We start from the raw sequence: 25,707 nt of genomic DNA, 5'->3' as shown, positions 1-25,707 counted from the left end.
TTTAAGGCGTCGTGAGCAACGAGATAAAAAATATTATAGTAGTAGTACGTTCGATAGTACCTTTCGAAGTTAATGTGTTAGTTTAAGCTGCATTATATAGTATATTAGCCAGCAACAATTCAATCAAAAATTCCCACAAAAAAAGAATTACCTAAAGGATAGAAAACAGCATTCTATCTACGCTATATTACGCCGCAAAAATAGACTGTGGTAAAACGTGTTAAAAGCTATTCGTTCCATATTTATTTGTCAAGAAACTAAATAAAGCACCATATACGCTTTTGTTACATTTTTTTTTCTTCTCCTTCTTTGGCCTAACGACCTCTTAGGTCATGTTTGCCATTTCTGACTTACCAGACTTAATGATACCACGTAGTTGGATAATCAATCCTCACTACAGGGGGAACAGTCTGGATGGGATTTGAACCCCGGTCCTGCCGTATGAGGACCGGCGCCGTTGTCGCCTCTATCATCGGACCATAGCTAAATAGTGCGTTAAGATATTATGTCTATGGTAGCACATCCTAACCTAACCTTCATATTTTATGCAGAAATATTCAAAAGCTATAAAACTGCAGAAACTCTTCCTCAATAGAATGAGAAAACAAATATAACGAAGAAGGTTATCAAAAAAATCCAAAGGAAAAATTCCGGTATACAAATCTTAAAACAGCATTATCGTTGCTCCACAACACTACAAATGTGAACTGTGAAATGTGGAACAACGGTGTATTACCGCCAAGCTGGAAACAGCTAACATTAATTATTGGACTAGACATTACTTTTGCTAAACATGCCAACACTGAAGCGTGGAAAAGGCTGTTCCTTTCATGTTTTTTTTTTTTGCCAAACAGCTCTGAAAAGACCACATACACGCTTTTACTACATCGTGTGATGTGGATGTTATGTCTTGCGGGCAGTCATCGTTACATGATTCAATATTTCAGCAAAACAAAACATGGTATAAAGCAACAAATCTAGACAGATGAGTGTATGTTTGAATACACCATGTGCGTATGAAAGATCTATACCAAAATCAATCAACATTCATGAACACCGGCTGTCAGTGTTTTCCCATGACTTTACTAAGAATGAAATATCTGAGAATACAGCTACGAGTCGTCTTATTTAATAATAAATGATAAAGAAATGAAAATGCGCGATACAAGTAGGACGGTAGCATTAATAGCAAACATACCTGCTCGGGGGTTCGTTGCCCAGTTGATCCTTCTTTTTCGCTTTCCGCTTTTTTTTTGAACCGTATCCATAATTATCTCGTGCCGTCCAGCCGGGATACATTTCCATGTGTAGCTGACGTTCCTGGCGCGCCTTGTCGTAGTAAACGCTCTGTTCGTCCCGCGACAAAGAATGCCACTTGCGTCCCAGGATCTGGTTAATGGCGGCCGATTCTTTCAGCGTGCATTCGGCCACCACTTTCGCACGCATTTCTTTCATGTATAACATGAATGCATTGAGTGGCTTCTTGATATGTGGCCGGTTTGCCTGTTGCTGGTTCTGCTGTTGCGTTTGCTGCTGCTGTTGAGACCGCTCGGAGGCGCACTTTTTCTTCGAGGCAGCGCTGACCGTACCACTCCCACTACTACCTCCACTACTAGCCCCGTTACCGATAGCACTGCTGCCACCCCCTCCACCGCCGCCGCCACCGCCACTTCCCGTGCTGCCAACGCTTTGTGCTCGACCAAAGCGATTTGTCAACTCTTGGGGCAGATCAACTCCTGTCGATTTGCTTCCCGGACTAAGCACGTGTTGTCGCACGCTATAATTGTGTCCGACCCCGATATCTTGCCCAATGCCGTTCCCACCAACTCCCACCAAGCTCACTCCTGTTTCCTGTTTCACCTGCTGTAGACTTTGGTTAAGCACGCTGTGAGAGTGCACTGAGTTAAGCAGCGACTGCGAGGATTGATAGCGCGAGTATAGATCGCTGGCCAATGTGGTGTAGATCTGCAGTGAAGAAGGATACGAATTTCGGAAGCTGGGCGCAGTAGAGTACATGGAGGGTGTATGCCATGACGGTGGTACTGGTAACATGTTGGAGGAAAGAATCGACGGGTACGGGTACTGGCTGGTGGAGAACGAATACAACGACTGGCGAGCCGATAGTCCGATTGCCTTTGAATCAAGCTGGTAGGGCAAAATGCCACAGTGCGCGGGTGGAGGATTCGAAAGCACATCCTCATTGCAAAAAAACTGCGACAACCCCAAAGCTCCTTTTCCCATCGAACCAGCGGCCTGTAATGCACTGGCTGTCCCGCTGGAGTATTGATATGGTGGCAAATAGCCCATCCCACCGAAACCGGGTGAATGGTCCGGAGAATTAAGCTTTTCTGCACTGCTGGTACCACCGCTGCCAGCCCCTGCACCACTTCCGTTCGGAGTGGGCTGAGAACGGGTCGCGGGCACATATGTGGGGCTGAGGTCCTGGCGAGCAGATGAGTTTTTCACCAGATTCTCTGCGCTTTCCGTTAGATCTATCAAATTAAACTTTTCTTCCAACAGGTTTTCAGACGAAGCTTTTTCATCCTCCCGGTCGCCTTCGTCCTTAAACACTTTCACCTCGTCTGTGCTGCCGAGGTCGTCTCCAGCATTCGCCGCCACTGTTGCTGCCGCTGCAACCGCCGTCGTAGTCGTGCCGGAATGTGAGCTTTCGTTTGTGTTTGGCATTCTGTGCACATCAAACCAAACGTTCTCTGTACGTCGTTTACGATTCGGTTGGATTTTTGATGAGATTGCTGTATCACACCACCACCACAGCGGAAACCGTCTTGGCGGCCACTGTACATAAATATTGCACAATCCCCCGCTTGTCTTCTTTAGAAAGTTTTTTTATTATTACCTATGTCGCTTTGTTTTGCTTTGCCAAGCATTGAAAACCAATTTAATAGCCAAGAATAGAGAACTGGGCGGGTTTCGGGGTCATTCCTTGGTACTGCTGAAGCCACTTTTAACTGTCAATAATTAGAACATCTTTTCATTTTAACTACAACCGTACACAACACATGTTGAACAAAATAAACCAACAGTTTTTTCTATTGATGAAAATTAATGGACATACACTAATATGGCACATCACTATTTCTAACACACGGATTACACACTGTGAAAATGTGGTTCTTGCCACGGCAAACTCAGATGAGCTAACCATTCACACGATACTTTATTCCGCTGAGCCATCAACTGCAATACTCCAGCCAGCACAGGAACGATGATGGAGAATTTAACCATCAATAGATAATCATTTTCTAAACTGCTTTTTTCACTCAATACAACAACGGTTGGAGCATTACTGTAAAGATCAATGCGAATCTTCTTTAATTAATTCCGCAACACAAATAGATGACCTGTAGCACTTTTCCACCATACGGTTTACTAAAACACACAAATGGTTGCATTCCATTCCAATAATTTCATTTTCTCCCTTTTTGATTTCGTTTTTTCTGCTTCACGTGATACTATTTGCACTCCAATAATCTTCGTTATATTTCTTATATTAGCACTATCACTTTTCTTTTTCCATAGGGCACAGCACAACTTGGTCGTATTGTTGCACTCTTAGGTATTGCGCTTCTCCAATGGCACTTGAAAATACCTTAAACGTCACACATACACACAAACACGAGCCCACGATGCCAAACACATGCATACAAATTTATAAGAGCACACGGAATAGGAAAATGGTTTGCAAACTGTTACCATTAACCCTATACTTCCGACGTACGGATGCTATGTATACCACCGATGGAGACGCCTTGTGCGCCGGGAAATTTTTGTTTGAATAAGTGACGCAACAAAATTCATCAAATAAACATTTTCAAAAACTTGCAGGTGCTAAACAGTGCGCCATATCGTCATTAATCCTCTGCTGGTTTTGTGTTCCACGTTAATGTTTAGCCTACCTACACATATCGTAGTTTACCATGGTATTGATGCATTCCCGATCGAATTTTCAGGATTTGCTGAACGGCCATGTCCGCAAACTTGTACTGTTTGTTTGCTTTTTTCTCTTGATACATCAATGCCGTACACAGATGGCGACGAACGCAGGTTGAGCTGCTGCAGTACACGCGTGCATAAGCATAAATTTATGAATGTTCCGACACAACAACACAGCACACGAATGAAGGAGGCAAATCTATAAATAAATGCCAACTCGTCGTCATCAACATCATACGCGCCGTGCTCCGTTCGCAGCATATAATACTCGCCAAAAACTACCACAAGCTCAATCAATTTTAATAAGATGCAACGGAAGCAGCAACAATTGCAATAAACAGAGCAACAGACATACTTTAATACTTTGTACTACACTGCACTTTGTTCCTAGCAAAATGGCCTAAGCACATGTTTTGGCGAGTTTGTGGTTTTGCATTACACATCCCAAACATTATGATTCTTTTGTTTAATTTTTTATCGTGCCAGAGCGACACATCAAGCAAACATAAAAAGTTTCACTGCATCGATTTTAAACTGCAACCTACCATAGTTGTTTCTTTATCTTCAAACTTTGGCACCAGTCTCACATGTATTTTTTACTTCCGGAAACGAGATGTTCTACTGATGACGACACTCACATTAATTAGGGACAGTATGTCTCGTTATTTTAGCGGCTTCTGATGTTGTTGGCTTTGGATCTATATTTTCCTATCATCGCTCGTGTGCTCTTGCGTCCCGTATTCTACGTGTTGTTGCTTTCACGAAGAAGAAAATAATGAAGCCTCGTTTATCCGTGGTTTTTCATTCCCAGAATTCCCGGATAATTCGAAGCCACGGATTATTCGTTGATGTGAATGCCCGTTTTGTACCTAGGTTCAATACTGTAGCCCGGTCAAATTACGAACGCCTTCAATAATCTGCGATAATAATGGAGAATATCCGGAACGCCGAATTCACATTGTAACAAAATATCTTTAGTTAAAGATTTAAAATGGTTTATTTTGAAAACATGCTAGAGATTGACACAGTACCTGGTATGTGTAACAGCGTTGCAAACGTCTGCTGCTTATTTAAAGTAGGTTAGTAATGCTCAACTATCATTCCATATATTCATGACGTTTTTGTTGTACATTTCCATCTAAATCATATTTACTCTTTGTACCGACATTTGGTCTCATTCATTTAAATGAAAGATTGTTTCAATAAAAGCGGATTATATACAATATGTACCAATGCCTAGTTGCATACTCTGCAGAATGGCTTCTGGTAATAAACTCCATTTTATATTGATAGGAAATATTGCTTTAAGTTTAAATGAATCATTCACACTTGTGATTAACATATTTTCGAGAATAAAACTTTTCTCTCTTGTATGATGAAATTAGTTCTGCGCTAAAGATGCACAGGAATCCTTCCTAAACAAATTTCGTCATGTGAGCTGATAAGGACAGTCTTCAGGTTTGAAACAATCTTCCCACAGCGATTAAGTCTTTTTCCTTTAACCTTTATTCAAATCGGTTGCTGCTAAGCTTTCCTTATCAATCTTTGCAGCGAACTCATTTTAATTTCCACTAATTCCGATTTTCTTATCTTTGCTGCGAACCCCTTTGGAACAAAAACATTTAGGAGTATGTTTTGGTGCCTTTTACTGCAGTAGTACTAGTTAGGACAGCCAAACCAACATTTCAGATTCTTAATTTTATTTCATACCTATTCTAAAATAGATTCAAACCCCATTTTTTATTCGGAACAGTAACTTAGGCCAAGTTCAATATTTAGAAGACATTTGAAAAAAGTATAATTTGGGGCGATCCGGTGGTGGCAGTGGCGGCGGTCTTCACACGGCAGGTCCGTGGTTTAAATCCCATCCAGACAACCTGTACGTACGAAGGATTTTTTTTCTATTTGTAATGTTTAACGTTGGGGTGGTCCGGTGGCCGAGGCGATAACAGCGCATGTCTTCACAAGAGCAGGACCGACTGGGGTTCAAATCCCATCAAGACCGCCACCCGGGCTGACTACTTTACTGCGGATAAAATAAAGTCACAGAAAGCCAAAAATGGCATGCCGCGACCTCTCGAGGTTGTAGTGCCAAGGAAGAAGAAGAATGTTTAATGTGCGATTTTCCTAAAATCCAAATCATCCAATGGTTTTGTTTTTCTCAGATTTTGTTTAAACGTTAAAATCATACAATTTAAATTCACACTTTTCACTGTTTATTTTTTTGTGTTCTTACGTTCAATTTTTATCGTATTAACTTTTTTCTTTATCCAAATTGTGTTTAAACTTAATTCGTAGTCCTCGCCGACGTTATAAATATTATGTACATTGAACAGTTTTACAAAAGGATCTTGTTACATTAAAGGTTTGAAGTGTACGCTTCGACGTACATCAGCAGCAAACAATGCCTCTCTCTCTCTCTCTCTCTCTCTCTCTCTCTCTCTTTCTGTCTCTTTGCTTCTGTTTAAAAGGAAATTAGGGTTTAAAAGGAAAATCTAAGGAAATAGATACTAAACACAACATTTCTGTTCCAAAATATAACGAGACGTTCCAACGATTGGTATCATTTGGAATGATCGTAATATCAGCGGACGTGTGCGCTTTAGTGTAAGAGAAACGAGCTACATATGCACAATTTATTTCCAAGGGAAGTTTGTTCGAAGGAAAGAAAAGTTTCTACATGAAATAGTTACAGCAACAGGGGACAGTGCGATCCTAAGAAATCGTTAATTACTTTCATTACTACATTGTAGATGAACCAAAATTATGATTTAATTTGAGATGTAAGTTCGTACGCAACACCGCCCCAAGCTAGCTTATACACGCGAGTTCGCCATCTGATAGCTGGATTCCACAAGGCATTGAAAAACAGATAAGGGCCACTGATTTCACGAAAAGCCCATCCAACGAAAAAGGTGAATTTGTTAAATGGTAGCGCTCCATTCTGGATTATCGACAGCAGAAGCCAATCGGACAAGAACCACACGAGCGTATGAATGAGAAAAAATACCAGAGGATTCCATCGGAAGAGTACTTTGGCGGCACCGCAGGCAAACAAACCCACAATGATGCACTCTGACATCGGTTCAAGCAGGATGGTCGTCGGTACCATGGCCACCCTCAGTTTAGCCCATCGTGTGAGTCGTGCCTGAAAGCTGCTAATATCACAAATCCCAGAGTTCTGCCACGCTGGTTGGCTACTGATCGTCAACTTCCAATTGTGATCGTGAAAGGCCTTAGCGAGAAAGAAATCTTCTGCCAGATAGCATCCAAACGCTTGCACACCTCCAAGTTGATCCAGTACGTCTTTTCGCATTAAGCACGACATTCCCGTGTGACAGTTTATTCCGAGCAGATCGGCACATAGGTAAATGCGTGACTGCACCGTGCCGAAGTATATCTTCTCAAATGCTGCAGCAAATCCTTCTCGGTCGCAAACGAATGGCATCTGATGTACAAGACCAACCTTCTCTGTCATATGGTTAACCATGTCGGTTAGTGTGTCACTCTTCATTCGAATTCCTGCGTCGGAAATCATTATTAATTCGTATTGAGCCTGCACATATCCCTGGTAGAGATTATTTATCTTTGGATTTACTCCCACGTTCGAGCCACCAACGAGCAGCTTCGCCTCAATGCTAGGATACTTATCACATAGCCGATTTACTATTTCAATCGCTGGATCATCCTGGGATTCGATGCAAAACAGCAACTCATAGATCGGGTAGTCCATCAGAAAAAATGTTTCCAAATTGCTTTGAAGATTCGGATCGACTCCCATAAGTGGTTTCAAAATGGACACCGAGGGATATGGTGTTTCTCGGGGCTGTTGGGAAGCTTTTTTGTGGAGTTTTATCTTTCCATAGGTGATAGCAGTCAAATGAATGATCCATTTTCCGCACCAGAATATCAGGATACCGATAGCCAAGCAGTGTATGATGGTTATCATCGTTGGCGACATTGTTTCATGATTGATTTGTTATGTGCCCTTTCGTTCACTAAAGGCACCACAACTTCTTACACACGCTTGGATACACTCATGCACGGCTAAATATGCAAAACTATGCTTCGCTTCTTTTCTTCTTGATTTCTTCCGATAACTCGCACAGTCGATTGTTTTCACTTGTAGCACGATCCGGTTGTATGATGCTAATCGAGTAATGTTATTTTACCGCCGTTGGCCAATCAGATGCAGAACTGTGATTAACTCTACAGCATTCGTACGGTCACTGAGCTAGCAATCGCTAGCTGCTGAAACCATCGTAAGCTCTTTCTAGGTACGCCGACCTTCTGATAACAGACGATGACGCATACCACGCGACAATGATAATGTCGGCAAACGCAATGAAAATCCGGTGCTGAAACGCTGCTGCATCCCGAGTCAAGATTTGTGTATTCGGAGCTTGTAACTCGACTGACACAATCTTGCTGGATTCGCTTGAATTACTGCCAGTAGAATGTTGCCTATTTCGGTTCCATCAATTGTGGGTTATCGCTACGCAAGACTAGGTGATCTAGTTTTTTGAATGGTCAGACTAGAATTGAATTAACGATCGATGACACACGACTATGGTATGCGTTACGCCATGTACAGGTCAATCAATTGCCCTTCGGAATCGGAACGGGGCGGATTTGTATGACGATAGAACGTTTACCCTTCGGACCAAACTTAAGCGCTCGTACAACGATGAATATCTGTGAAAATAAAAACAAAACCGGTTGAAATGCTTCATTAACTAACACCTATTTTAAACTACTGTAAAATACGAGCTAGTGTTAAGATCCAATCGAATAGGAAACAGTGAATTCGCGGGAGAATTGTAAACGCGCCTTCTCGGATCAAGACGATGGTTATTTATCTAAGAAAAATCACATGACAGCAAATCTTATTCCAATCCATATCTACACCACCGTTGATAGGATACTAAGAAGAATATGGTAACGAATGCGTCGATTGCGATTCCTTGTACGAAATAACCTATTAGAAGTCACATATTCACACAAACTCGCAATGGACAAATCCAGCTTGTTCGGAATAACATTTACCCTCAGTGTCATTCATTTCCTAATACGTTCTACACGTTTCGCTTTGCGTTTGCAACTTAAGTCATTTTAGCTTGCACAAAAAAGAAAGAAAAAAGGTATAATACTTATACGTACCTCAAAAACGAAATATACTCCAACTGTTTGGATATTTTTCTGCAACAGTAATGATTTCCCTGGGTTGGAGTTTTGCAAAGTGCATAACTAATGTAGCAACGCTAGTGACTCAGAAAGTGTGCGAACAGCATGTACACACAGCACCAGAAACAATCCCTAGATAGGATCACAACAGCATATTAATTACTTTACACGATAGGAGTAGCCAATCCTAAACTGCATCAGTCGTGATTACGAAAAATTCTCAGGAAATCACAGGAAAACTTTCACACACGCACTCGTACAATTGCTGTCATGACAGGTGCCTCGCACTAATATCACAACGGGACACCATGCGTGATGTTTAAATGACGTTGGAGAAAATGCATTTGAATATGTTTTCATTTTGTTTTTTTATTGAATAAATGACTATAAAATAATATAAGTAGTGACAGTTTAATAACATTGTCCCACTATATTTGGGATTTGATGCGGTTTGAAATAAATGGCGTCAGCTACTAAACTAAATGTAGCTGAATTGAAAATTGCCTAAGATGCAACTTCTAAACATTTAAATACTATAATAAACAAACGGACAACGGATGCTCCAAATTCATTTAAACGAACGATGATAAAAACATAATTATCTACTTTTAATATAATAAAATAACAAATAATATAATTTGACGTTCAGCAACCACAGTGCACGACTGTGACGTCACAGATTGCGGTACCTTTTCGCGAACTCTACACTAGGGTACGACCGGAAAACCGTTGCCGACAGCTGTTCAATTCGTTTGCCTCCATTTTCTACTCTGTTTGAAAAAGGAAGCGCTCTTTTCGTTAAGGTGCTTTTCCATTACGCTTGTTCGTTTTGTGTGTCTGTACCGTTCACTTGTGTATTAATGTGTCTCTTCAAGTGATTTCCATCTCAATCTTCGAGATTGCGTGCATTTTTATTCATATTCGTATGATAAAAGTATCTTCATACTTATAATGTGCTGCTAAGACGCGTCCTGATGCCAAGCGCTCCGTGGCGAATGCAATCAAGCTGGAAGTAGCGCTTTTCGCTATTGTTTCGATAGTCTCGAATTCGGCTTTCCTCATTTTTTGGACAAGGACAAGATATGCGCAGTTTTACTGTCAATAATATTCATTAACTCGTAAGCCACACATTTCAAAGTGCGTAAAAATTGTCCGAGATACACTCACGCACACATACACAAGTACGTAAAACAAAGCCTTTCCTGCGCTCTTAACGAAGCAGCCCCCGACGCGCACGCTTGTCACACTTATAAACCATTGCTTACAAAAGCAAGGAGGCCGAAAGCTTGCCGATTGCCAGCGAGGACGCTATACGAAATTGTGTGAGAAATGGCGACTTTCCGCGTTCGTGAAGATATGGAAAAGGAAAACCGGGTTCTTCCCCCAGCAGGAAAAAATAAACACGCCGTCATTGATGCTACGAAAGTTCTGGCACCCTTTGGAAAAAATGTGCTTTTACCCTCCATGGGCAATCAGCAACAGCAACCACAAAGCGTGATGTGTAGCGTTCTTAGTGATGTGCAAACTAACATCGTAACGAATGTAGAAAAGACGGTAGGTTTATGTTGTGAGGAAGGATCCACGCTCCTAGAGTGTACCATATTAAATTCCAATTAACTTATGAAATAATGATCCTCATAGGTCAAAGATACCAAAATAAAGTATCAACGTGCCGTCGGAGTCAAACCGTTGCCAAAACCGGGGAAACTTGGAGATGAAAATGCCGTCGATGCAAAGCAGACCTTGCAAGCTAAGATTATTACAAAATCAACTATATTAACTGAACCGTTTAAGGGTTTCGAGATATATGACGAATCGAAGGAAAATTTGACCGAAATGTGTGTTCCCAAGAAAGTAGATACGATCCACGAGAAACGGTAAGCACCTTTGGCATGAACAATGAATGTAAGTATAATAATTTTACCACTTTTCGGGCTCGTTAGCGCTCCTTTGCAGGAATTGAAGCATGCGGAACTGCTCGTAACTCCCATGTCGGTGGCAGAAAACTATTCCCCAATGTCCATAGACAAATCGGCAAGCATGATCATTGTCGATGGACCCATTCCAAGGAATGATCGTGAGCGTTTCTTCGAGGTAGAAGAATACCAAGAAGATATCCTAGTTTACCTCAAAGAGGCAGAAAAGAGAAATCGCCCAAAGCCGGGGTACATGCTGAAACAGACGGACATAACTCACTCCATGCGTACGATTCTCGTCGATTGGTTGGTGGAAGTTTCAGACGAGTACAAACTCCAGGGAGAAACACTCGCCCTGGCTGTCTCGTACATCGATCGGTTTCTTAGCTTCATGTCGGTAGTGCGTGCCAAACTGCAGCTGGTCGGGACAGCTGCTATGCTTATTGCAGCGTAAGCATTCACACTCAGATTGGTTCGCCTGATTTGATGTGTCGCATTTATGAATATCTCTCTTTAAAATTGTAGCAAATACGAGGAAATATATCCACCGGATGTTAGCGAGTTTGTTTACATCACAGACGACACTTATACCAAGACACAAGTATTGCGCATGGAGCAACTGATTCTGAAGGTTTTATCGTTCGATTTGACCGTGCCAACAGCATTGGTGTTCATCAATACTTACTGCGTGATGAATGACGTCCCGGACAAGGTTAAATACTTGGCTATGGTAAATAATAAGCTTATTTCTGCTAGTTTAAATTACAAGAATACAATATCAATTACATGTCTTCTTTTTCTCCCATATTGTGAAGTATCTCTGCGAATTAGCACTGCTGGAAGCGGATCCTTACCTGACCTATATGCCATCAAAAATTGCTGCTGGAGCGTTGGCATTAGCAAGACGCGCTCTCGATCTTCCGATGTGGTGCAAGATGTTAGAGCGCAACACTGGGTACAAAGTGGAGGAATTAAAAGATATTATATTGGACTTAAACAAGACACATGTCGATGCGATGACGATGCAACAACAAGCAATTCAGGAAAAGTATAAATCCAAAAAGTATGTGAAACGTACTAGAAAAAGGGCTAACATTGTCTATTTTAACTTTGCATTTTATCTTCCCAATTTTCAGATTCCTCGAGGTCTCAAACTTGGCTGTTGCTGAACTTTCTAAAACTGCACTCGACCAAATGTGTGAGGTGCTATGTAACTCTTCTGCATAAACCCGGCTACAAGCACATACTGGCAGCGACTTGACAAAGGGTATGGAAAGCGCAGATCAGCCCGACATGTTGTTTTTTTTTTGTTTAACGCCATCAGTATCCCAAGCGGCTTTTTTTGTTCGGTTAGTGATAATGTTTCATTTTTATGTATTTATATTTGAGTTGAAGTCCACGATTAGATAGACTAATGTTCTGAATATATTTGGTATGCCTTTCATGTATTTTTTCGATCTGTCTGTTAAGTAAAGCTTTACGCTTTTCACTTGTAGTTCTCTGTAAGAAATGTGTAGTACTGTTTACGAATTTGTATAGTTGCTACAATTCTTTTTGTTAACATCGTTTGACAAATTTGAATAATAATCGTTTTGGAGTTGATTCCTTTGGTCATAAATGTTTTGTCCTGACATAGTCATGCTGCAGTAGAGTAGCTACACAGTTATGAAAATGATTCGGCACATTGTGACACAACTATCGCGACATCTGAGAATCACTTTCCACCATTTCTAGCTAAGGCGTGTGAGAACTTTGTAAACATTTTTATGACAATAAAACTAAATAAGGCCTGCAGATGGGATCCGAGTGGCAAACAAATATAACGCTAAGTCTTGCACAATAGCGCAAACTATTACGAGGGACCACGGTTAACAAAAGACGATATCTGCACGACATATTTATAAGTTGCAACGGTTATAACATTCTAAATTAACTAAACATTTCATCATTCTACATCGAAATAAATAGAAGCAGTAATAATAAAGAGCCGTCTCCGAAATTGGATTATCTTTTTATTCCGTTTGTTTCGTCGACCACCAATTTCATCATGATGACGGAAAGCGACGCTTTTTCTGTGTTGTTATTATTAAGACATACGGCGTCGATCCCCCCCATTTACTGATGCTGTTAATACTTCATTTTATCCAACCAGACAAACTTAATCATTTGCATAAAATATCCAAGGAAAACGACTGGTGAGACATTGGCCCCTTAGCAGCTCGCGATGTACAAATAAAACAGTTCAACAGCATGTCAAACGAAGTTGCAGCTCAAAAATTAACCATACTAATCACGCGAACCACTTGTTGCGAGCACGAACGATGTAATAACAATCTTTCAGCAGCGGAGTGGGTGTTTTATTGTTAGAATCTAGATGCTTCCAAATAAGCGGCTGTGGCGCTAACGGTGTCGGCATTCTCGTACTAGAAATAACGCAAATTATCAATTCTGGGAATACGAAGTACCGTGCGAGGTGTGCTTCTTAGCAAAAGTCCCGTTATACCGGTTTGAAGTTTCTTGCTGAGGTTTGTTTTTATCGTATCGCGACATTTGCTCAGTGAAAGGCGTGAAAGTGCAATCACGCTCAGGGATTGTACGCAGAATGCACCATCTGGAATTGTTGGTAGCACAGGGATTTATAATTTACCGCGTTTCTTTCGCTTACTGAAAACGATTTGTTTTGCTTCTTGTGCCAAGTGAGTGTAGCTTTGTAGCGTACGATTGCCAGCTCATCATATCGTCCGTATCATTGACAGCGATATTGGCTGTTTGCATCGGTGTATCACGAGCGGTACGTAGCATTGCAGTATTTATTAGTTCGTTTTGCATTGTATGATTGTCAATCAAATTGTTTTTCAGGGGCAAGTGCGGTAATGAGGAGAAACGCGCGTACGTTAGTGAAGTTTGCGTTCATTCTAGCTGGAGTGTTATTGTTTCTCACACTGGCCATCCGGTCGTTCAGCGAAAATGCAAAAATAGCACTGAATGGAGTTTTCGACCCGGCGGCGCTCGTCCAAAAAGAATCGCACGCAAGAGAAGGATCGTTTTTCAATGAACCACCGAAGAATGTGCATCACAAACGCGTCGATTGGCACAACTACGATCTAATTCATGAAGAGGCCAGACGCAGCGGTATCGGAGAACAAGGAAAGGCCGGTCACTTGGACAAAACCGAGAGTGAGATGAAGGACAAACTGTTCAAAAAGAATGGATTTAATGCAGTCCTAAGTGATAAGATTTCACTGAATCGATCGCTTCCCGACATTCGCCATCGCGGCTGTCGGAAGAAACAATACCTGAACGAACTTCCCAACGTAAGTATAGTCGTTCCATTTTACAATGAACACTGGAGCACGCTGTTAAGAACTGCATCAAGTGTGCTGCTTCGCTCGCCTCCGGAGCTCATTGCTGAAATTATTCTCGTGGACGATTGTAGCACTAAAGACTTCTTGAAAAGGCAGCTGGATGATTACGTCTCTGAAAATATGCCAAAGGTAAAGATCGTAAGACTACCCGAGCGGTCCGGATTAATTACGGCCCGTTTGGCAGGCGCAAAAATTGCAACAGCCGATGTGCTCATTTTCCTGGATTCGCACACGGAAGCGAACGTGAACTGGCTGCCACCATTACTTGAACCGATTGCCGTAGACTACCGTACATGCGTATGTCCTTTCATTGACGTCATCGATTGGGATACGTTCGAGTATCGGGCGCAGGATGAAGGAGCGAGAGGTGCCTTCGATTGGAAGTTTTTCTACAAACGACTTCCTCTGTTACCAAAGGATTTGCAAAACCCCACTGAACCGTTCGAAAGCCCTGTAATGGCAGGGGGGCTGTTTGCGATCAGTGCCAAGTTTTTCTGGGAGATTGGTGGCTACGACGAAGGATTGGATATTTGGGGTGGAGAACAGTATGAGTTGAGCTTCAAAATATGGCAGTGTGGTGGCAAAATGTACGACGCACCATGCTCCCGAGTCGGTCACATCTATCGTGGGTATGCACCATTCGGTAACCCGCGCAAGAAAGATTTTCTCACCCGCAATTACAAACGCGTGGCCGAAGTGTGGATGGACGAGTATAAAGAGTATCTTTACATGCGCGATCGAAAGAAGTACGAAAACACCGATGTGGGCGACATTTCGCGACAGCTGGCAATCCGCGAGCGTTTGCAATGTAAACCATTCAAATGGTTCATGACGCATGTTGCATTCGACCTGGTGGAAAAGTATCCTCCAATAGAGCCGCCGGACTTTGCGAACGGTGCCATCCAGAGTGTCGCCAATCCGGCTCTGTGCGTCGATACGCTGAACCATGGCGAAAAACAAACGATCGGTCTTTATTCATGCGCCAAGGATAAGACGCAGCCACAGCCTAATCAGTTTTTCCAACTGTCTTGGCATCGGGATTTACGCATCAAATTCGGCGAGCTGTGTTGGGATGTCTCTGAGAGTGTTCCTAATGCTAAAGTTCTTCTGTACCATTGCCACGGCGGACAGGGCAATCAGTTGTGGCGGTACGATCCTGAAACGCAAATGCTAAAGCAAGGCAAAAACAACCGTTGTCTAGATATGGACCTAAACAATCGGGAAATATTTGTAAATCCGTGTGATCTCAGTAACCCGCGGCAAAAGTGGCACTGGGGCTTCGTTAACACCACCTCGATAGCTCAATGGGACATTTACGGCGCTAAGATCATTGATTGAGTAAACATCATTTGATTGCTATCGCTAAAGATAAAGTCCATGTTTCACAACACAATTCCAGACTGGTATAAATTCTTCTACAAGCATTGGTTGTGAAAAGCTACCGAAAAGCTCCACGGCACATTGACAACCGCTACACCGGAAGAGCTGTACACATTTGCTCAAATATGGATCGATCGTAGTCAAAATTTCAGTTGATGAGTTCCATTACATTCTGCCATAGTAACGTGCTGCAACTACAGTCTGCTTCAGATATTTTACGAATATAGGTCATTTAGAATAATATAACACTCCGATTGTTACTTTATTCTACGAATCGATTTCAGTTCGTTATCGTTTACTATGTTTAGATACAATCTGACAAACAATCATGTATTATACACACAAACTTCCAACTTCGTACGACAAATCGGTAATTAAAGTTCGACTTTGTAACGCGTGATAAACTGGTTATGACACAACGCGATTATAGAATAAACAGCGTTTCTACATCGTACACAATTGTTAAGTACAATATTGCGAACCAATAGCTAAGATCAGCTGAGATTGTTAAAATACAAACTAAAAGGGTAACTATCAATATTGAAATGTGCTTGTCCGTCTTTACTCTTCATAGCTTAACGACTAACGATACCAGCGTTAATATCACGAAGAGGTGCTAGAAGGATCCGTTTTCGCTCGTGCTTTTCCTGTTAGCTGCAAAACCAGATCGTCGTTGTGTTTAATGTAGCAAAGAAACACGTTATACAACATGGTGATGGCATTAATGTATAAGACACGATATTTTGGACTTAGTAAGTAGAAATTTATAAACTGCGTGGGTGGCCAAACAAGCCAATCCGCAGTATAGATAGTCCAGTACTTGTGCTGTAGTTCGTCGGTGCAATCCGTAACGGATGCGCCTTCCAGTAAACCGGCGCTGTATAAGTAAGTGATGATGAAAATGGGCGATATGGCAAATTGGTCGATGGCAATTTTCTTGAACACGGTCCGGACCGAAGCCCCGGGAAGTAATGCGTCCATCCACTTATACAGATAATGATGCAATGGACCTTGGGAAAGACCAACCAATGTCATATTGCCTGTATTGGAATGGGATAAACAGCTATTAATTTATACAGTCATACAAGCATCCAGCGCTACTTACACATCCGCTGCCAGTTGCGCCCTGAAGCTGCGTTTTTATTTTCGAGTCTGTTCTCGATTTCCTGCGCTGCCATATCGCCAGCCAACATCAACACACCGGAACTAACGGTATTAGTAACCAAAAGATAACGTCCGAAAAGCAACTTCCATACTCTTCGCATTGCGGGTTATTGTGGTTGCGTCTGTTACTGGCCGCTTGTTAGAATGTGTTTGCTGTTCCGGCGTCAATTTGTATCAATTTTTTTACAGAAAGCACTATTCCGCCCGAAGGAAAAACGCTTCAGCTAGGAAATACGCTGGGCTTGTATAGCGCAGTGTTTATGTTATGTTTTTGAAGAAACTGTACTTGCATAATTGTCAGCTGATCGCACAGTGGTCGCGCAATAATAGGAAAAAAACCTTACTACAATTCATTAAAAAAATAAAAACTCATCTTATGGGTGGTGATTATGGAAAGAATGTGCCACCATTAGTCCATCGTTGTACATATGAATATTTCGAGAGAATATCTTCCCACCCATGTCATATTTCGGCAGCATACAGCTGTATACGCATGACATATGTAGGGGAAAACGGAACAAAATGTTGCGATAGTCGAATTGCGCTGCATGTGTTTTTCCAACTTATTCGGTGTTTCATCGACAGCTGCACCATTCTTTCAAGCCTCCTTTATGTTGTTTTACGGTTTGAGATAAAAAAAAGGTTTTGCTTTTCTACCCACAAGAAATGGCAATGGGTATTTCGCCCCTTGTTTCTCTAAATGTTATGCCAAAGAAGTGTATACGATACAATACGTCATCGGTGTAAACATCAACAGCGGAGCTGGAAGAATAAGCTTTTCTGCTGAAACGTATATCCTGTTTTTGCCGGTCCACAAGTGTACAGGTTCGTTCTGCGCTCATTCGCGCCCAATAACAAAAGGACCCTATCGAAGAAACTCCAAATCTAAATACTTTTAACAGTGCATTTTCGGCGCTTCCTTGGCAAATATGGCTGGACGTGGTCGTGGTAAAACTAGTGGCACATTAACGCAAGAGCAACTGCAATCGTTGGGTGTCACTAGCAAAGAAATACAGGCGGTTACATCGGCAGCTCCGCCACCATTGTATCCCCCATTACTGTCCAAACCAGTGCCGCTGGAGGTAACGTAGAGAAGTTTTGTAGACAATGTAGTCTAGGCATAATTTATTTACTTTCTTTACCCATTCCAGTCCAACGCTGATCGAAATTATAAAATACTGTGGAAGGAAGATTTCATCTCGTATTTGCGAGAATCAACGTACTACACAACCAAGAAAAGTTCCAAACTGTCTGTCCAGCGTTATTGTGATAAAGTGATTGTAAGTTTGATTTGCATAATTTTGTTCTCGTCGTGTCTTAAGTTTGATTGTTGTATATGGTTGATTATATGCTGCAGAATGTCATAGAAAATGATCCAAAAACAAAGCGCGAAGGTGACTTTCTGTGGAAACTGATGCCTGCCGAATTAAGACCTAGCTTCAAGCGCATGAAAGCAGTGCCCGGAACAACAACGAAAGCGAAGCGCATACGAAGTGCGGATGACATTGATGCGAAGCTAAAAGCACTTGAGCAAAAAGAATCATCAAGCGATCATGCCGATGTGGTTAAAAAGGAGAAAAGTGATTCAGAAGATGATAAAGATGGAGAAGATCAAGAAGAAGAGCTCATCGATGAAGAAATGGACGACGACAATGACTATGGTAACAATTATTTCGATAACGGCGAAGCGTACAATGATGAAGACGATAATTTGGACGATGGTCCAGTTTATTAAGTTCAACCACACGTATATAACTGTACCTATTTTAAATAAAGTTTGCTGTTGAGTAGTGAACAACCCCAACAGAAGGCTAATGTGACTGAGCGATCTCGGAAAAAAATACCAAAAGATCGTTTATCGTAAATTCTAGGGTTATCATTGAACCGGCGTAACAACGTTGTATCCATTGCTCTAATGAATTGTATTGGTTTATGAATTCCTGTTGCATAGCACGCCAGACTACCTGAAGCAAATTTTCTTCTTCACAAAGATGTTTTTCCACTTTCTTATAAAGTTGCTCAAGCCCTTTCTTCACTTCACGAGCTGGATAAAGGCTTATTACTTTACGGAGCTCCTGCTTTGAGTATGCCATTTGGTAACTAATTTCCGTGTCTTTGACGCCTTGTTGCACTCGTACTTGAATTCCTTCGAAAAATTGCTATAAAGACCGAACGCAATAATGTAAATGTTTGTAAAAACACCCGAATGTGCAATTTTTAATACTTACGTTTAATCTCTCCAATGGCCGTCCGAAATATTTTGTAACATATGCTTTCTGAGCATCATTATAACGTGTCTTCGCTTCCTTTCTTTGCAGTTCTAGTACCGGAATTTTCAGTTGGGACAATGTAGAGTGCATACGATGATAGTTTTCCATTTTAACTACTTGATGTGGTGTCTTTGAATGTTCCGCGGCATGTACAGGAATGCGTTCAAAAATGGCTTCAACCAATTTGAGGTACCATTTGTCCAGATCGTTGCGTCGTTCAGTTTTTTTGAAAATTTTTTCGGCAGTTACTGCAAACTCTTCAAAATTTTCCACATACGGCAGAAGACCACACTTAGATCGCTTCGGGAGTTTGGCTTCCTCAATTGATTGCAGCTGTATCTGCATAAATTTATCAAAGCTTCGCTTGACGTGTATAAGAGCTGAAGCAAATGTCATGCTCAGGAATGATTGTGCATCTTGAGCCGACATAACATGTTGGGTAAGGCGCACCAGTACGTATAAGGAATAGCTAGTGACAGAAATATATGGAACAGATAAAACATTATATTTCTAATATTTTGAATTACCTTTGTTGGTTATTGGCCAATTGAACTACTTACTAGTTATCCAGCTTTTCGAAACTGAGTATAAAGTTGTTAATTTCTGACTCAAGATTTGCAAACAGTTCTCCCATCATCCTGCGTACTTCCTCGTTTATTTGACGATCAATCCTTCGCTGCGGAATATGCAGCGCAGTGTCACGTTCGTCCTTTTGGTTCTCTGCCTCGTTGCTGGCCGCATCTAACGTCGTTTGCGTATTCTTTCCAGTAGGACTAATAATGTCCAGTTGAAAGAAAGCAATGCAGAAATGTTGTTCGTTCAACGCCACCGGTTCCAGTTCGGCGAGCACTTTTTCCAAAATAGAGTCAAAGCGTTGCCGTTCCGATGGTTCGGCTCCTGGGGACCACACTTCTTTGTTTATGCCCAAAATACCGTACGGCTGGGCGGGTTGTTTATTTGATTGTGGACCAAGCTTTAGCTTGTTGCTCATGGAGCTGTTATTGATGTCCTCTCTCGAATTGAATTGCTTGAAGTTTAGTGCTTGTTTTGCACATTCAAAAAATAAATGAATGTCCCGGTCGTAAACCTTGCTGAGTGAAGTAGTGTAAACCTTAATGAGGGCTTCGTAAGCCTTACGATCCATAGATTTCATCCAGTGCATAAGCTCTATAAAAACAGACAACTCCTTATGCACGTTATGGTGCTTCGGCAGGGACAAATCGTTTGAACCCGAAGTTTGTGAATCACCTAGATTTCCGAGGTGTATGAATAGATTGTTCAAGTGGCGGCTTATTGTTTGCGAGAATTTCGCTTTCCATTTTTCAAACCGCTTTCGCTGATCCTGAACCGCCGTGAGCCGCAAAAGGGCAGGATCGATGTCGCTGTTCATCGCCAATTGCAGCGCTTTACCTGCCGCAATTGCCGCTGGCAAACCTTTCGGTGTCAGATCGGTATCTGTGAGAGCAAGCTGATGAACATGTGGCAAATCTAGCTGCGTTACTACCTTTTCAAGTTCTTGCAACAGTCTTACGTTGTTGGTATTTGCAATCTCAATCATTTGATTCTTCTCTCCCATCTTTTCCATCGTATCGCGTACGTGGCAGAGAATCTCATCGTAGTCATCGAGCCTGCTTTCAACCTTCTCAGCTTCCTTGATGGCCTCCTCAATCCGTTCCATAAGCATTTGCACTTGCTTTTCGGATGCCAGAACGCTTTGAATGTTGGCACCGTCCAGTTGTAAAAGATTGTGACTCAAATCATCCATAAACAGTTCTGCATTACTTATCGCATAGTCGCATTCTGCAATAAGTTTGCTAAGATGCGATTCTTCTTTTTCGGTAAGAGCTTGAAAATCTTCATTTTCGAACTCTTCCAATTCCTCTTCTTCGTCACATTGACCTGCATTGCCTCGATTGGTGTACTTATCATCAATTTGTTTTTCTGGCGAATTTTCCGAAAGCCACTGCTTTGGAATATTTTTGAACACGGCCCGTTCCGCTGCGGTGCAATGCTTATGGATTTGTTTCCACAAGACAGAGATAAAATTTTGTCTCTCGTGTAGATTAGCTGCAAACCATCGGAATGGCTTATCTATGATCAAGTCGAAATCATGCGTGTCTACGGCTTCGTTACGCCCATCGATGCACTTTATCTCCTGCAGTGACCAGGATCGTTTTTTCTTGTACACGCCTTTATCGTATTGCTTGATCTGACAAACGCTGACTACGATATTCGGCTTTACCGTAGAAATAATACATAAGTATGACGTCTTTTTTCTTTTGTGCAATTTGCTAACATTGCATACGGACAATATTCGCTCGTCTAGAGCGTCAAACAGCTCCTTTTGGAAGATGTATTTTATTCCTGCCGCCATGCCGTACAGTTTAAGGATAACACTTGCTAATTAATCACAAATTTTACTTTATCTGCGCATCAATGCACTCAAAATCTCCAGATATTATTCGCAGCAACTCAATGTTTCGTTACAACACAGCTTTGCTGTTTATATTGTGAGCCAGCACAATATGTCATTCTATTTTTATATGACGTTTAGCTGTCAAACGCTCTTCAAGTTCAAGGGGTATCAATCATAGCAGTATCGCATGAGCGTTTATTTTAACTATTTCAACTTAATCGACCATTTCATGAATAATGCAACAAACATCACGCAGCGGGTTATGACTATATCATTTAGATTGATTTATTTTCACGGACCATCTAACATGCCATTCGTGTGGCGACTCGTTCCAGACGCTTGTTTAATCCAGGCTCTTCGGAGGGTTGTAGTTAAGGTAGATCAATCCGCTCTCCTTGGCCTGAAAAGGTACAACAAAACGATTAGCAGTCTTCCATTGCGCTGCGCTAATACAGAAGCGTAATTACCACGGTTAGGGTGATGCCAAAAATAACAATGCCGGCGGCGAGCACGGTGTTGTACACTCGATTCTTACGTCGGTGTTCTTCGAAGAAATCGCCTTCAGGGACAGGCATGTCGTTCATTGTGTACACACGGAAATTGCTGGGTCCATGGTATCCGCGAGACAGGAACGCAGCTGATAGATTGTATCCGTGCACCGTAAGCGAGATCAGGTAGATTGTGCAGAAAGCAGCAAGGTTATGTAATGGAGGAGAATATGAACAGAATACAGTTGAAGTGCAAAATGTTACAGGTATAGCGATATTTTGTTTATACATTACCATTGCGGATGGCCAAGTTGGCAACCGAACGAACAGGCTGCATTTTCTTTGTTTCTTGGAGAGCTGAAAAACGCAGATACTGTACAGTTTGCAACTACAAGAAAATTTCTTTTATTTTTTTTTCTACTTCATAGCACACTTGACAGATTCATTGCAAGCTGACATAAGACGCTTATGCGCGAAGCAGGCGTTGTCAGATGATTCAGACGTTTGTTTCAAAAGAATTGCGGAACGGTTAGCAACTGTGTTACATAAAGTTAAATACGCCAGAGATCTAAAAAAAATTATAACACGCTCTTCACCAACATATATTTACTCCTAGATTTGCGCTTTATTCATCAGGCTATTTAATAAACCCAAAATCAGAACTATCAACTCTTTTATGAATGTTTATTTTGCATTATTATACAATGAGATGATTTTGGTATAAAATTACTCACATCCGATATCGAGACCTGCTTTTTTTCATGGCTACAATTAAAATCCGACTTAAAATATATTCGTTAAATCCCAAAATAGGATAAGAATTTCGATTTACAGCACATGAATACGAATCAGACGTCTATCTTCAGTTTCAGTGCGGAATCTTCATAGTTTGAAATATCTCCATAGCGAACACCAGCATCCTCCGCAAATTCTCTAGCAGCCTCGCTCTCTATTTCTAAATGAGTATTGTAACGCCGCAAATCTGAGCGAATTAAACCTATAATATTTGCATCCAGTATGAGGAATGCTGCAAAAACCTTGATAAAGAAAAAGAGCTTCATAAATGTATTGTTTTTCGCATCGAAGGCATTAACTACTCACAACGTTTCCCACAAAATCGCCTAAAACGTTTTGGATTCCGGATATCATCAGTGTGATAACAATGCCAAAAATCTGTGTTGAAATGTTCAATATTCCCATTACTGGACCATCAGGTTCAGGAAAAGTAAGCTCAGCTGCAAACTCATATCCGATGGGTTGGAAACCTGTCATGAAAAAACTATAAAGATATAATGTATATATATATATATATATATATATATATATATATATATATATATATATATATATATATATATATATATATGTGTGTGTGTGTGTGTGTGTGTGTGTGTGTGTGTGTGTGCGTATTTTGTCTTCCTGCATATGGCTAGCAAAATATAGCAAAATTACCCAAGAAACACAGAAGCTACTGCTAATAATTTTTTAGAACGGCTTTCTAAAGCAAGTGCGAATATTATCAGCGTTACTGCCGAAAGCCGACATACCTGCAAACCCACGTACAAAATTAATTCTCATAGTAAAAGCAACAGGATAAGTGAAATTGTTGAAACTTACCCATACAGCGGTTGCTTTATACTTATGGCTAGTATCAAGTAAATAACCAAACACCATCGAGCCAATTAACCCAAGTACAATTAACGCCAGCCCAATCCTTCCAGCATCGGAGGCACTATCAGGAAAGTAATTCAGCACGATTTGGTTGAGCAAGGTTGAGAAAGCGTTGAATAAGCCAACGTTGATGCCATAAGCGATAACCAGTATGAGATAGTTGTCATCCTTTAACAGCCGTCCAACCGATGGCCAATAATCTTTCCGCCGGGGCTTCATCGTTCTTTGCAAGGCCTGCACGTGGCTTGGGGCGAATGGTGGTTCTGATTTGAATACAGCTATTACCATGCATGCTATCATAGTGGAAACACCAGCTACTCCCATCAGAAAAACTTGCAAATCTACACCAATAGCACCAAAGTCTTCATGATTAACGATAACCATAGGAGTTAGAAAAAATCCAATTGCAATTCCTAGCTGTGCTCCGAAAACGCCAAAAGCACAAACAGACGAAGCTTCTTGTGGTGAGAACCAAGTAGCCGACAAACGCGATGGAATACTAAGCAAAAATACTTGTGCAACTGCTGACACAATTTGCCCCACGATGACGATTTGAAACTGAGAAGGATCAGCTGAAAACACTTTTATCCACGCGCCTAGGGCTGTTCCAACTGCTCCAATCACAGCAGATTGCCGCATGTTTTTTACGTCCATGATATACGACACTGGAAACACAGCAAATATGTAGATCACCATAAAGATCATGGACGTCCAGTCGATCCATGCTGGTGCAATATTGTAGTATTTAGCCATTATATTTGCTACTATACTGTATTGTATCCATTGTACGTACGATATGGCTATACTAAGGACGACCAACACTAGTAGGAACCACCGTCGTTTGTAAACTTGTATTTGCACTGATGTAAAACTATAGTTTTCGGGAATTGTTAATGTAGATTGTGAGACACTCTTCGCGATGGTTTGGTATGTTGTTGCACGTTGAACTTCGGTATGAATGGCGATATCGTCGAAAGAAAAATCTGTTCCCATTTCCGGAAGCTTTTGTCGGAATCGATTATGATCCAGCTTTGGAACACATAAATAATTTTCGTTTTGTGACGGTATGATCGGCGTCGAAAGCGACTTTTTCCTATCCAATGTACAGGCAAGATTTGACTGTCGCACTGAATGCACTAAGAAACTAGATTCATTGGGAACACACCGCACTTCCATCGCACTGCTTTTTACAGATAATCGTTTTATTTTTGCAGAAAATGTAACATGAATAAGTTGCTATAGATAGTAGCTTTGTTAATAAACCACTGATCCGAAGGTGCACGTTTCTGAAAAATATGTGCTTGGCTGCGCTGCTCGTGCATACATATTTGATGCATTAAACTTGGCTTGTAACATCCTAGGGAAGCTGCCAAAGCAAAACAAGTATGAAGATTGAGCGATAAGTTTGTTTTAATTGTTTATCTAGCGCTCGCTCTCCTCAATTTAGTGTTTACTTTAAATGATAAGAAGCTGCACACTGTTGCTAGCAAATGTGGCAGCGCAAGGTATGTGCAGTGTTCCTTCGAATGCACATGCTTAACCTTATAATATATTTGTCTTATTCTGGCGCCTAGGTGATGATCGATGAGATTCGACGTTATTCATCTTTCTATTTCCAAAGAATTTTTTTAACCGATGCTCTAATCAACATTTTCATTAGTTTTGTTAAAAAAAAGTTTCATCAACATTTTCAGTTAAATCCAGTTTTCTTATATCCCCTTCTTGCTTCGACTAGTATGAAGTTTGTGGTTAAACTCAAATCAACGCAAAATCAAAAACAAAAATAAAAAATCAAATTAGTTGTGCATCGTACAAATCTTACAAAGCACAACTAAATTAATTGTTCAACATCGGTTCAATGAAGGGTATGGAGCATCCCACTGTGCCGACCAAAACTTT

General features: G+C 41.2%; 9 protein-coding genes and 2 long non-coding RNA genes across 18 annotated transcripts in view; 4 read left to right on the top strand and 7 right to left on the bottom strand.

The window, feature by feature from the left end:
- Nucleotides 1-4,731, bottom strand: part of LOC118503340 (protein pangolin, isoforms A/H/I/S-like) — a 56,757-nt gene extending 52,026 nt beyond the window's left edge. For 2 of the 6 annotated variants that reach the window (XM_036036510.1, XM_036036509.1), the window contains exons 1-2: nt 4,500-4,731; nt 1,199-3,307 (exon numbers count right to left, since the gene is read on the bottom strand). In XM_036036510.1, the coding sequence (XP_035892403.1) occupies nt 1,199-2,685 (1,487 nt within the window). In that variant the 5' untranslated portion in view covers nt 2,686-3,307; nt 4,500-4,731. The remainder of the gene's footprint in view (nt 1-1,198; nt 3,308-4,499) is intronic. The other 4 variants (XM_036036505.1, XM_036036507.1, XM_036036508.1 and 1 more) reach the window with 4 other exon arrangements.
- Nucleotides 4,732-6,147: 1,416 nt separating this feature from the next.
- Nucleotides 6,148-9,430, bottom strand: LOC118503354 (ceramide glucosyltransferase). Of its 2 annotated transcripts, none has more exons than XM_036036542.1 (2): nt 9,115-9,430; nt 6,148-8,649 (listed from the first exon to the last, which is right to left on the bottom strand). In XM_036036542.1, the coding sequence occupies exon 2, from the start codon at nt 7,913-7,915 to the stop codon at nt 6,719-6,721; it is 1,197 nt and encodes a 398-aa protein (XP_035892435.1). In that variant the 5' UTR covers nt 7,916-8,649; nt 9,115-9,430; the 3' UTR covers nt 6,148-6,718. The 2 variants fall into 2 exon arrangements, with proteins under 2 accessions (XP_035892435.1, XP_035892434.1); XM_036036541.1 differs by having other exon boundaries at nt 9,302-9,428.
- Nucleotides 9,431-9,865: 435 nt separating this feature from the next.
- Nucleotides 9,866-13,038, top strand: LOC118508050 (G2/mitotic-specific cyclin-A). Its single transcript, XM_036047504.1, has 6 exons — nt 9,866-10,692; nt 10,780-11,015; nt 11,082-11,504; nt 11,580-11,784; nt 11,870-12,117; nt 12,191-13,038. The coding sequence occupies exons 1-6, from the start codon at nt 10,468-10,470 to the stop codon at nt 12,279-12,281; spliced, it is 1,428 nt and encodes a 475-aa protein (XP_035903397.1). The 5' UTR covers nt 9,866-10,467; the 3' UTR covers nt 12,282-13,038.
- An 8-nt stretch (nt 13,039-13,046) lies between these two features.
- LOC118508057 lies at nt 13,047-13,695 on the bottom strand. The gene is made up of 2 exons (XR_004905737.1): nt 13,558-13,695; nt 13,047-13,477 (listed from the first exon to the last, which is right to left on the bottom strand). It is a non-coding gene; the product is annotated as an uncharacterized LOC118508057 (long non-coding RNA).
- Nucleotides 13,417-16,339, top strand: LOC118508047 (N-acetylgalactosaminyltransferase 6-like). Its single transcript, XM_036047499.1, has 2 exons — nt 13,417-13,845; nt 13,914-16,339. The coding sequence occupies exon 2, from the start codon at nt 13,928-13,930 to the stop codon at nt 15,755-15,757; it is 1,830 nt and encodes a 609-aa protein (XP_035903392.1). The 5' UTR covers nt 13,417-13,845; nt 13,914-13,927; the 3' UTR covers nt 15,758-16,339.
- On the bottom strand, nt 16,038-17,276 carry LOC118508053 (mpv17-like protein 2). Its single transcript, XM_036047506.1, has 2 exons — nt 16,905-17,276; nt 16,038-16,839 (listed from the first exon to the last, which is right to left on the bottom strand). The coding sequence occupies exons 1-2, from the start codon at nt 17,062-17,064 to the stop codon at nt 16,403-16,405; spliced, it is 597 nt and encodes a 198-aa protein (XP_035903399.1). The 5' UTR covers nt 17,065-17,276; the 3' UTR covers nt 16,038-16,402.
- A 103-nt stretch (nt 17,277-17,379) lies between these two features.
- LOC118508052 (DNA-directed RNA polymerase III subunit RPC7-like) lies at nt 17,380-18,812 on the top strand. Its single transcript, XM_036047505.1, has 4 exons — nt 17,380-17,788; nt 17,866-18,045; nt 18,115-18,243; nt 18,321-18,812. Exons 2-4 carry the CDS (start codon nt 17,893-17,895, stop codon nt 18,696-18,698), a joined length of 660 nt encoding a protein of 219 aa, XP_035903398.1. The 5' UTR covers nt 17,380-17,788; nt 17,866-17,892; the 3' UTR covers nt 18,699-18,812.
- Nucleotides 18,662-21,751, bottom strand: LOC118508046 (exocyst complex component 1). The gene is made up of 3 exons (XM_036047498.1): nt 19,794-21,751; nt 19,192-19,702; nt 18,662-19,122 (listed from the first exon to the last, which is right to left on the bottom strand). The coding sequence occupies exons 1-3, from the start codon at nt 21,605-21,607 to the stop codon at nt 18,775-18,777; spliced, it is 2,673 nt and encodes an 890-aa protein (XP_035903391.1). The 5' UTR covers nt 21,608-21,751; the 3' UTR covers nt 18,662-18,774.
- Nucleotides 21,752-21,817: 66 nt separating this feature from the next.
- Nucleotides 21,818-22,592, bottom strand: LOC118508054. The gene is made up of 3 exons (XM_036047507.1): nt 22,432-22,592; nt 22,117-22,286; nt 21,818-22,049 (listed from the first exon to the last, which is right to left on the bottom strand). The coding sequence occupies exons 1-3, from the start codon at nt 22,472-22,474 to the stop codon at nt 21,993-21,995; spliced, it is 270 nt and encodes an 89-aa protein (XP_035903400.1). The 5' UTR covers nt 22,475-22,592; the 3' UTR covers nt 21,818-21,992.
- LOC118508055 lies at nt 22,262-22,806 on the top strand. Its single transcript, XR_004905735.1, has 2 exons — nt 22,262-22,403; nt 22,566-22,806. It is a non-coding gene; the product is annotated as an uncharacterized LOC118508055 (long non-coding RNA).
- LOC118508048 (feline leukemia virus subgroup C receptor-related protein 2-like) lies at nt 22,803-25,655 on the bottom strand. 2 transcript variants are annotated; one of them, XM_036047500.1, is made up of 4 exons: nt 23,755-25,655; nt 23,590-23,684; nt 23,239-23,416; nt 22,803-23,174 (listed from the first exon to the last, which is right to left on the bottom strand). In XM_036047500.1, exons 1-4 carry the CDS (start codon nt 24,982-24,984, stop codon nt 22,986-22,988), a joined length of 1,692 nt encoding a protein of 563 aa, XP_035903393.1. In that variant the 5' UTR covers nt 24,985-25,655; the 3' UTR covers nt 22,803-22,985. The 2 variants fall into 2 exon arrangements, with proteins under 2 accessions (XP_035903393.1, XP_035903394.1); XM_036047501.1 differs by having other exon boundaries at nt 23,242-23,416.
- Nucleotides 25,656-25,707: the final 52 nt, after the last annotated feature.

Source organism: Anopheles stephensi, chromosome 2 (assembly GCF_013141755.1).
Source record: "Anopheles stephensi strain Indian chromosome 2, UCI_ANSTEP_V1.0, whole genome shotgun sequence".
Classification (NCBI taxonomy): domain Eukaryota; kingdom Metazoa; phylum Arthropoda; class Insecta; order Diptera; family Culicidae; genus Anopheles; species Anopheles stephensi.
This window is presented reverse-complemented; position numbering and strand designations above follow the sequence as displayed.